Below are 10,997 nucleotides of genomic sequence, written 5' to 3'. Positions count from 1 at the left end.
TTTTGCGGTATGCGGGCCTCTCACTGTTGTGGCCTCTCCCGTTGCGGAGCACAGGCTCCGGACGCGCAGGCTCAGTGGCCACGGCTCACGGGCCCAGCCGCTCCGCGGCATGTGGGATCTTCCCAGACCGGGGCACGAACCAGTGTCCGCTGCATCGGCAGGCGGACTCGCAACCACTGCGCCACCAGGGAAGCCCTAGCATCTTCTTATCCCTCATTCCTCCTTTATACTTGGGTCCAACCTAGGGAGTCTCCCTACCTAGTCTGCTCACAGGGCTAACTTCCCTGAGCCTCGCTTGGTCCATCACTCCCCTAGCCCAAGCCTCTGTGGTTCCCTGTTGCCAACAGAAGTAAGTCCAAAGCTCGGTTTGGCATTCAAAGCGCCGTAATTAATTCCAACCTACATTCTTCTTCATGGACTTCACTTTGGACAAACTAACTCAGTTCCTCCTCAGACTCCCCCTGCCTTTTTTGCCCTCCAGATCTTTAGATTTTCATGCAGTGATATTCCTTGCCTCAGGAACTATATTCAATATCCTCTGACAAACCACAATGGAAAAGAATATGAAAAAGAACGTGTATATATGTATAACTGAATCCCTTTGCTGTGCAGTAGAAATTAACAACATTGTAAATCAACTGTACTTCAGTAAAACAGAATTTCAAAAAAATTTTAAAAATGAATGCCTTTCCCACCCCACTCCACCAGCCCAAATCTTGCCCAGTTTTTGAAAAGCCTACCTAATTCTATTTTTTCCTTAAGATTCTTTTTTTCAATTTTTCTTTTCTTTTTATTTATATTTTTTGCGGTACGCGGGCCTCTCAGTGTTGTGGCCTCTCCCATTGTGGAGCACAGGCTCCAGATGCACAGGCTCGGCGGCCGTGGCTCACGGGCCCAGCCGCTCCGCGGCATGTGGGATCTTCCCGGACCGGGGCACGAACCCGTGTCCCCTGCATCGGCAGGCGGGCTCTCAACCACTGCGCCACCAGGGAAGCCTCTTTTTTTATTTTATAACAAAAAGTGAATCAGCTGTACATATACATATAATCTCCTCCCTCTTGCGTCTCAAGAATTCAAAGATTCTTGAGTCCTTCCTGCAGCTGAATTTCAGTAAAACTGTCTGTCTGCTATTTTGTGGTCCATCTCCATTCAGCCTTCTTATTTCCCTAAATCCCTATCTTCCTGTCAAACCAAGAGCTCCTTTCTTCCCCCTCTGTACCATTTACATCACCCGGCACAGGGCCTTGTATGCCGCAACTATTCTGAATGAATGAAAGGAAATATTTCCAACGAGTCAAAGAACATGGACACAAGTAACATGAATAAAAGCTGTCGGATACTGCATGTAACAGAACGATTCCACTCTGATTCGTAGAAAATATGTGAAAAATATATCAATTTATTATTCCAGTACAGTATCATACAGGTATGCCAACAGTATAAACAAAAATGAACTGATACAAATACACTAGAGCCTAGTTTATTAGTTATTAAAATGATACATGTCTCCTGTCCTATGATGAAAGTTATAAAGAAAAAAGAATTACACTCTACACAACGGGATTCCTTCCAAGAGGTATAGCCGGAGAAAGGGAAACCCCGACACTTGATGTGACTGGATTTGAGGCACATAATCTGGCCAGCCAGCCCGTCCCTTATTAGGAGGCTCCTGCTGGGCTTCCCTGTGACTAGAAATAGACATTCTATTCCTAATAGAATATTTCTAACCCTTCTTTCCTGAAGGATCCAGTTATCTTTGTCTACTGAAACACGCTTTCACCTTTGCGGTCCTGTTTCTAAAGCTGCTCACGTGGACAGAGGAGGTGGGCTTCTGCCCCGGGGACTGGGATTCCAGGAGGGGCTGGCGTTTACCCCTCTTCCCATCTGAAAAGAGTATGTTTCAGACCTGAAGCCCCGAAAACTTCCAAAACGGAAAGTACCTATGGAAGTCCATCCTCCCCGACTTGTGCTGCGTGAAGAAGCCCCCGCCGCAGTGCATCCTCGGGGGTGAAGGAAACAGGGTCTCCGTGATGCAGGGAACCGGTGCCCCTGGTCACGGTCGTGTGTTGTCCCGAACCCAGTCTAGGTAATTAGTAACCTTGGTGTACACGCCTGGAACGCCCTTCTGGCCACAGCCGAGGCCCCAGCTGATGATCCCGACCAAGATCATGTGGTCGTCCTTCATACACACCAGGGGGCCGCCCGAGTCACCCTGCAGAAGGGAGAACAGGTCAGCTCTTTGCAAAAATGCAGACTCTTTGGGGGGAGGTTAGGGTGAATGCTTGTAGTGTTCCTATGTACTCTTTAATTTTTTTTATAAATTTATTTATTTTACTTTTATTTATTTTGGCCGCGTTGGGTCTTTGTTGCTGCGCATGGGCTCTCTAGCTGCAGCAAGCGGGGGCTGCTCTTCGTTGCGGTGCGCGGGCCTCTCACTGCAGTAGCTTCTCTTGCTGCGGAGCACAGGCTCTAGGCGTGCGGGCTTCAATAGTTGCGGCACGTGGGCTCAGTAGCTGTGGCTCACGGGCTCTAGAGCACAGGTTCAGTAGTTGTGGCGCATGGGCTTAGCTGCTCTGCGGCATGTGGGATCTTCCCGGACCAGGGCTCGAACCTGTGTCCCCTGCACTGGCAAGCGGGTTCTTAACCACTGCGCCACCAGGGAAGCCCTTCCTATGTATTCTTCAAAGTGCTCAGTTCTGGGAGGGAAATTTTATCTCAGTGACCTTGGGCCTTTACAGAATCAGGTTGTAGCTACCTGGTAAAGCGGAATTGAGATCATTGCTTGTACAGTTCAGGTCCCCACCCAGGCTGTAACTCCACCACTTGCTAGCTGTGCAGCGTCAGTCTAACTGGGCTTCCGTACTCTTACCTGAATGATACGGAATAATAATAATCTAAAGTAGAAATCATACTGCCTCCCTTGTAAGGTTATGGGAATTAATTGAGAGAAAGTTTGAAAAGCTCTGAGAGCAACGTGTGGCATTTAGTAAAACTCCTGGTAATTGTTAGCTGTTGTCATATTGAATCGAAATGATTTCTGGTTTCGTTTTTAACTTGCTGCTAGTGAGACAGGCTGGGACCTGGGACCCTTTGCTGCAATGCTTGCACCTGGATACACCTCTGCTGGAGCAACAAAATACAAAGAAACTGTATGGGACTAAAAATAGCTGTGTGCATATTAGCTGGGGCAAATTATAGACAAAAGATACAGAAGACCAAAAAACTCAGTTGCCACTTATGAAGAGCCGGGAGCAAAAGCAGGGTACTACACATGCCCCCTGCACAAAACACCACCCAAGGGGTGGGCAGACCACCTAAGCACCCCCTCCTGCCCAACGCCTGGACCCGACCCCACCCTCTCCTCCTATAAGGGACCAGCTCTCCCCCGCTCAGTGAGCACGCAAGCAAGGGAACCTGTTGTTTGTTCTCGCTTCCCCCTGCAGCTGCAGGGTCCCCAGTAAAGCCTTGCCTGAATTTCTTGTCAGGCCTCTGATGAATTTCCATTGATTAAGGAGGCCAAGCACCCTGTGGGTAACACTAGCTGATAGATCACCGTTTCCTCTTGCAGAGAACCTTTTGTGACTGTCGAGCTAGGTGGTGGAGGTGTCTGAAAAAACCTTTCAGAGAGGGACCAGAGGCTGTCAAGGAGCCAAGCGGGGGAGATGCTGGTGTGGTCTCCACATGAGAACTAAGCCTACAGTCCTCAGTGCAAGAGCCCGGCACACTGTGGGCACGAAAACAGCCCAGCATGGACGGCTCCTTGGCTCTATTTAGGTCCTAAGTACACAGGTTGGTCTGTGTCTTACACCCAGTTATCATGAAATACAAGTACATACTAGCTCTGATAGGGATGCTAACACAGAGACCCCCAGAGAGTGTGCTTCCCCAGGGAAAAACCCTCATCTGAGGGCTGAACTTGAGTTCCTAAAACTTATCTCATAAATCATCTGTGTCCTACTTCCCAGGAAGGTGCCATTCCGACTTCCCTCTCTACACAATGGACTCCAGTTCCCCAGCACCCACAGAAGACAAAGATGTCTTAATTTGTGTTGCTTTATCCATCACTTTGATAGTATTTAATTGCCTGGGCTTATAGGACATCCTGTACCAGGTGGTGGTTCTGGTGCAGACACTAGGGAAATTTCCTGCAGCTTAGATTTCTTGAGTTTGGGTGACTTTTTTTTTTTTTTTTTTTGAGGTACGCGGGCCTCTCACTGTTGTGGCCTCTCCCGTTGCAGAGCACAGGCTCCGGACGCGCAGGCTCAGTGGCCATGGCTCACGGGCCCAGCCGCTCCGCGGCATGTGGGATCTTCCCAGACCGGGGCACGAACCCATGTCCCCTGCATCAGCAGGCGGACTCTCGACCACTGCGCCACCAGGGAAGCCCTGAGTTTGGGTGACTTTGATCTTGCTCCAGTTGCTTTATTCTCTGAGGTCCTCGTCTAGATCCCCAGCACCTCACTGAGATGAATCACTGCTTTCTGGCTATCACTTTTTTTCTTGGTTAAGAACCTGTCGGCCAAGGAGCACTTCTGCCCTTGGAGGGGGAGGCTCAGGGGAGGAGAGAGGCTCGTGTTTACCTGGCAGGCGTCATGCAGGTTTGGTTGGTCCCCACCACTTCGTGTGTCTCCGGCACACAGCATGTTGTTGGTGACAGTCCTGTTAAACAAATACTGGGAAGTGCAGCGGCTGGATGGGTACAGCCTGACATGGGCCTCCTTCAGGCGCTCGGAATAGAATGGAGAAGCTGAAACAGAGGAGGAAGGCGTCTTGTGGTTTTAGGGAAAGTTATTTATAAACCTTTTGGAAAGAGAAAGCCGAACTTTCCAACAAGAGCTAACATTTATCAACCTTTTACACGTATTAAGTTGAATCCTATGAAATGGCCAATATTTTCTTCTTTTGAGCTACAGAAACAGCAGTTTCACAGAGTTTCACCCAGGGTTTCTCGACAGCGGCATGAGGGACATTGGGGCCAGATAATGTTTTTGCAGGGGGCTGTCCCGTGCATTGTAGATGTTCGGCAGCACCCTTGGCTTCTACTCACTAAAGGCTGGTATAAACCTCCATCCTGAGTTGTCACAATAACTGACATCGCCAAGTGTTTCCTGAGGGGCAAGATCACCACAGTTGAGAACCACTGGCTTAACCTAATATCTCATTTAAACCCCATAATCTATCCTTTTCTTGCCACTGAGTAAACGGAGGCTTGGAGCATCCTGAAATAAAAATCCATGTCTGGATCACACTGCTTGCAAGGTACAGGGCAAGGATTTGAACTCAGGGCTACCCGACGGCAGAGTCCAGGCACCCCACCCTTAACTAAGCTCACTCCACTTCTTATCAGAACCTCCTTGAAATCTTAGGCTCTTAAAACCCTTGTGCTACTCAGACCCCTCTTGACCTGCACGGCCACCCTGTGAGGCTGGGAGGGCAGACGCTGGGGCCTCGCTAGGCAGGAACTTGCCCTCACGGTCACAGTCACGGCGGCGGTGCCTGTCCCGAGGGTGGACACTCGTGGGACTACTTTTTCCTCCCTCTGGTCAGCACATGTGCTCCGGTCCACCCCCAGATGGGCAGGATGGGGCCGAGATGTCCTCCCACTCACAGGCCTCGTGCTTCCCGTAGCCAGACAGCTCGCACTCTGTCCAGTCCGGCAGCTGCAGGCCGGCGTCTGGGAGGCAGACGGTGCGGACGGCGTTGCTCTCCAGGGCGCAGGTCAGTGAGTCTGATTTCAGCTGCAGCAGCGCTGGGAGGCGGGGCGAGGAAGAGAGCGAGGATTTCAGGGGAGAGGAGGGAGGGGGTGGGGGTCTGGGGGGAGGAGGTGGGATTGCACGCGTGTGCGTCTGGAGTTCCCGCGGCAGCAGGGAGAGCCAGACATCTCACCTATGTCATTGTTGTAAGTGTCATCATCGAATTCCTTATGGACGATGTATTTTTCTACTTCAAACGTCTGCTCCTCCTTTCCAGGGACCAGCCGGTACGTCCTGCCCAGGACCACCTTGAGATGGTTGGGAGGATACCTGATGGAGAGACGGCTCGAGGATGCTCTTCTCTAATGGGCCTGGTCTAAGGCCTAAGAGAGGAGGCGGGCGCACCGGGTTCTCATTCCTACCTCTCCTGGAAGCAGTGGGCGGCCGACAGCACCCAACAGGAGCTGATCAGGACCCCCCCACACAGAAACCGCTCTCCTGGGGACCTCCTGTTCCTGGTGAAGATGGCGGCCTGCCACGGGTGGGAGGTGATGTCCGCGAAGAGGCCTCCTTTGATGCGGAGCTGGGGCTGCTTGTACTGTCTCAGGCCACAGGTGACTGGGGAGGGAAGGGCAGAGCCGGGGTCAGACCTGTGGGCCTGGGCGAGGTCCCTGAGCCCCATCCTGGTGTCTTGACTGGGAACCCGGGTTTCTACCCCCTGATGCACTTCTGCAGGCTGTACGGAGGGATGGAGCCATCTCCACGGCAATAAATCCACAGCCTGCGTGTGCGGAGTATCTAGGACGAGCTAAGCCCTGTATAGACACTATCCTTAACCCTCACAGCACTCAGCTTCAGAGAGGCTGGGACCTTTTTGCTGAGGTCACAGTGGCACCTGGATTAGAACCCCTATCTGACTCCATAGCCAGGGGTCTTTCTGCAATGCTTTGTTACCTCTACTTTTTTCCTGCAGCCACTTCCTGGCTTAAGAAATAAGGAGGCATTGCAGCTTCTTCCTGGGGAATGTCTACCCCACTGCTCTCCCATCGACTCAGCCGTACCTATCCTTCCAGGCCCATGGGACGGCCTGCCCCCTCACGAAGTTTTCCTAATACTGCCAGCCCACTGGTACTGCCCGCTGAGAATGCGCCATGCGTGACCTTGGTGGTGAGTTCGCCGGCAGTTTGTGTCTGACCTGCCCAGTTAAACTCTATGTGCCCTGAGGAACAGTCTGGCCGATCTGCGTGTTCACAGGGACCGAGGAATAACCATCGGTTCTCAGACGATTTCTAAAGTTTCATTTTTTAGCAAAGCGTGCCAACTTGCATTTCTCTAGGTCTCCACCCGCTCTGGGTAACCCCGTCCCCCCTCTGTTAACTGGGTTCTGGGAGAAGGCGGGAGAGCAGCCTGGAAGACATGGGAAGCGGCAGAGGACACGGTCGGGAATGAGGCTGGGCACGGGGACGTGGCCACAGCTGGCCTTACCACACTGGGGCACGTCGCAATACTCCCACGTCAGCTGGCGATCCTTCAGAACATGGCACCAAGGCTGGGCGTCCCCATCTGGGTTCCTAGTCACACGGAGGGAAGGCTGCCAATCACATCACAAGCCAGGGAAGAGGGGAAGGCCGCCCGGCCGGGAAGGAGGACCCTGAGCCCCGGGCTGGGTTCAGCCGCAGGCCCCACCAGAGGGAAACGACTGTAACTTTCTTCTTCTGTCATTAACATTACGTCTTCATCTCCCAGCTGTGCTAGGAGAAGACTCTTAGGATGGAACAAAGGGGCCACATGAGGACAGCACAGATGAGGACAGACCCTCTAACATGGGATTTGGGTCAAGAAACCGGAGGACGTTCCTTTTCACGACAGGTGCAAATGAATAGGTTGGGCTGGGTCACATCCACGGTTCCCTCCCACCCACTGGGTCTTTCATGTAACTTTCAGCATCAGCCCCTCCCATCCCGCTCCAACCCCGCCCTCCGCGCAGACACCCCGGACCCTGTGCTGCGCACCGGCAGTGATTGTGCTTGCCCAGGCCCAGGGCCTGCGCGTTGCTCTTCCAGGCGGTGTAAATCTTGCCCATCAGGATCATGGAACTCCACGGGAGGCAGGAGGCCCCAGACGTGGTGAGGCTGTGGGTGCCGCGGTACGCCAGCCCTTTCCCCTGGTAGCAGTCCCCATCTTTTTCTGGAACACAGGAAATCTCAAACTGAAACAAAGCCACTTAAATGCTAAAGCAGGCAAGTGGGGTTTGCAGCAGGGCCTAAAGCAGAGCTGCCGGCCTGGGACGCCCAAGGCAGGCAGCCCACCACCCTTCTTCTGTCCTTCAAGGCCTTTCACACGGGGTGGTAAGTGGCTTCCATCCGGTGCCAGCCTCCATCATGGGCTGTGGCTTCCTTGATGGCTGTGTTAAGAGAGACTCTGAGGGATATTCGGGTTCGGCAGGAAAGGGTGCTGAGTTCAGCTAGCGGGGATTATTCCTGGAGCTGCTTGGGAAGCAATTAGGGGCTTCCTTGTATATACTTGACAGGCTGCTGGGAACCTGGGTGCTTCAATGGGGGAACACGTGGGCAGACCCAGTTTTCTCAGATATTGTCCGCTAGGGACCTGAAGGATTTGTTGGACTTGGGAAGGAAGGGAGAGTATGAGCCTTCAAATGCTGCGTATTTGTCCCATTTTACCCTCTTTTCTCCCCACATGAAACTGACAAAGTATACTACCAGGCACAGATAGCACAGTGATAAGGGACCTTTAGGGTCATCGGGACCAGTGACTCCCAATTTATACCCGAGCTGGAGGGTGGGAGGAGGCTTTAGAGTTACTCTAAAGAAAGAGTTCTTAAATTCACAGGAATATCAGCGTCACCTGTAGACTGAATGTACACAATTTTTGTAAATGTATATTTAGAACTTTAAAACACATTTTCCCTACTATTGTGATAAATAACATCATCATTTGCGAAAGCACCACTGAATTCACAGTACCTTTTTGTAACTGAGTGTTTTTTCAATCTGGGAAATTTTCTCACATTAAAAGTCTTTACAGAGACAGAGAGAAATCTTGAGAAACAGGTCCATTAGTCAAAAAAGAGAGAACCTCCATGCCTTCTCAAAGGCACTGGAAATCACCGATACAGACCCATCTTCTCTGTTGATGAGGAAACAGGGGGTCAGAGCTGTGCAGAGATCAGCTCAAGGTCAAACAGCTAGTTAGATGCCCAGCTTGGGCGAGGACCTAAGCCTCTTGACTTCCCTCTGACACCGAAATGATTAACTACCAGCCCAGTCCTTTGTTTCCTCGTTTGCAGAAGGACCGTCTGCGCTGTTCCCTAGACCCTTGCCCCCAACCCCGTGAGGCTACAGAGGCCATGGGGAAGCTGCACTTACCCTTGCCACAGGCTGGCGTGCTGCAGAACTCGGAGATGTACTTCCCTGCCTTGAAGACGTAGCACCAGGGCTTTAAGTCTTGGTCTGGGTTTCTGAAAAATCAGCCAGGAAGGCCAGGGGAGGTGAAGAGTGAGGCCTGCCTCTCGGGCCAAGGGCTCTGCATCTACTCCGGGGATAGAGTTACACGTGTTTGTTGTACACAGGAGAGTCAGATCGTGTTGGGTGGAGGTATGACCTTGTAATTGTCTTTATTTGGAAAATAAGCGTGGTTTACAGAGGTCCACGTGGCTGCCACGTTGACAAGGGGGGCACCGTGATGGTGAGCTTTATGGGCTAACTTGGGTACTGCGCCCAGTTGTTTGATCAAACGCCAACCTAGGTGGTGCTGGGAAGGGCTGGGTCAATGTGGTTCACATCTGCAGTCAGCAGACTTTAAATAAAGGAGATTCTCCTCTGTCGTGTGGGTGGGCTGCATCTAATCAGTTGAAGGCACTAAGAGCAAAAGCTGAGAAGAAGTTCTGTCTCAGGACTGCAGTATCGACTCGCGTCTGAGTTTCCAGCTTGGGGAGCCTGCCTACAAATTCCAGACCTACCAGCTCCCACAGACACGTGAGCCAATTCCTTAAAATAAATCTCTTTATGTATACACATCTCCTATAACTTCTCTGGAAACCCTGACAGAGTTGACGCAGGTCTTTCCCCGACTGTGGCACCTTCTCAGCAGAGAAGATCCTCCAGGGCGGGGAAGGCGGCCCTCTTACCTGCAGTAGTTGTGATTCCCGAGGCCCAGCCTGATGGCATCAGGCCTGCGCCCACTGTAGGGCTTCATGGCCAGGCTGCTGCTGTTCCAGTTGACGCACTCGGCCCCGCTCTCCGCTGTGCTCCACGTGCCTCTGTAGGTGATGCCCTGGTCCTTGTAGCATGTGGCACTGGCATCTGAGGGGAAACAGGACACACAACACCTCCCATGTGAATCCTCCTTTCATTTAGTTTCCAAAGGGGGTCTCACCTCAAACCACTGAGGCAGTAGCTGCTGAGCTGCTTGGGTGACTGGGTCACCCCGCTGACGGGGACCACGCCAGCCTCCAGATTTGTGCCCGAGGCCCTAACCACCCTCGGATGACCCATCCCATCCCACCCCGATCCTTCCCCCATCACTGCACACTTGCTTTCCTTTCTGGGTAGGTTTGCAGGTGGGATTTCACCCTGGTGGGTCCCTGTCTCACAGCTACCCACCTGTCACTCACCTATTTCACAGCGTTTCCCAATGAACCCTTCAGGGCACTGGCAGACAAACTCTGAGGAATAGAGGGCCTGCCAACATGTCCCCCTATTGAAGCACCGAGGTTTGCTGCAACCTGTCAAGTAGAAGCAAGGGAACCCCTAATTACTTTCCAAGCAGCCCAAGAATATATGAGTCAAAGTTGAAGCGCGCTGTCTACATGCACACGCGATTCTGAGCGCTCCACAAAAACGAACTCATTGACTCCTCACAGCCGACCACGAAGTCTGAACGACTGTTCTCCCATTTTACACATGAGCAAACTGAGGCTCGCGGCCTCATGCTTTCTGCTCGGCACCTTCACCTTGGCCTAGGGCAGAGCGTGCCTGCAGCCCCATTTGAAGGGTAGACAGGCCCGGGGCCGTGAGACTGGACTCGAGGCTCACAGCCTGGCTTGGGTGGACACGTACTGTTGACGGGCACCGAGTGGCACTGGGCCCGGCCACCGTTGCACCAGCAGTGCTCCACCCTGTTGCCCCTGAGCAGGGGCCGCAGCCAGGACTCATGTTGCAGGTACGTCATCTGTGTCTTCTCGTCTCTGCAGGTCACTGTAACGACAGACAGGCCGGCCTCTTTAGGGCCCGACTCACCCCAAACTGACGCCACCCCCACCCCAACCCCCACCCCCGGCCATTC

General features: G+C 52.6%; 1 protein-coding gene and 1 long non-coding RNA gene across 3 annotated transcripts in view; one reads left to right on the top strand and one right to left on the bottom strand.

The window, feature by feature from the left end:
• Window positions 1-1,372: 1,372 nt before the first annotated feature.
• PLAT (plasminogen activator, tissue type) overlaps window positions 1,373-10,997 on the bottom strand; it is a 23,692-nt gene continuing 14,067 nt past the window's right edge. For both annotated transcript variants that reach the window (XM_024765051.1, XM_024765052.1), the window contains exons 5-15: window positions 10,772-10,909; window positions 10,327-10,437; window positions 9,841-10,015; window positions 9,080-9,171; window positions 7,706-7,880; window positions 7,179-7,264; window positions 6,116-6,311; window positions 5,887-6,023; window positions 5,609-5,749; window positions 4,581-4,747; window positions 1,373-2,212 (exon numbers count right to left, since the gene is read on the bottom strand). In XM_024765051.1, the coding sequence (XP_024620819.1) occupies window positions 2,054-2,212; window positions 4,581-4,747; window positions 5,609-5,749; window positions 5,887-6,023; window positions 6,116-6,311; window positions 7,179-7,264; window positions 7,706-7,880; window positions 9,080-9,171; window positions 9,841-10,015; window positions 10,327-10,437; window positions 10,772-10,909 (1,577 nt within the window). In that variant the 3' untranslated portion in view covers window positions 1,373-2,053. The remainder of the gene's footprint in view (window positions 2,213-4,580; window positions 4,748-5,608; window positions 5,750-5,886; window positions 6,024-6,115; window positions 6,312-7,178; window positions 7,265-7,705; window positions 7,881-9,079; window positions 9,172-9,840; window positions 10,016-10,326; window positions 10,438-10,771; window positions 10,910-10,997) is intronic.
• Window positions 6,168-8,969, top strand: LOC112413167 (uncharacterized). Its single transcript, XR_003005912.1, has 4 exons — window positions 6,168-6,307; window positions 6,667-6,860; window positions 7,440-7,562; window positions 7,757-8,969. It is a non-coding gene; the product is annotated as an uncharacterized LOC112413167 (long non-coding RNA).

Source organism: Neophocaena asiaeorientalis, unplaced genomic scaffold (genome assembly GCF_003031525.2).
Source record: "Neophocaena asiaeorientalis asiaeorientalis breed wild unplaced genomic scaffold, Neophocaena_asiaeorientalis_V1.1 scaffold14, whole genome shotgun sequence".
Lineage (NCBI taxonomy): Eukaryota > Metazoa > Chordata > Mammalia > Artiodactyla > Phocoenidae > Neophocaena > Neophocaena asiaeorientalis.
The sequence above is the reverse complement of the archived record's forward strand: the minus strand, read 5'-3'. Positions and strand labels throughout refer to the sequence as shown.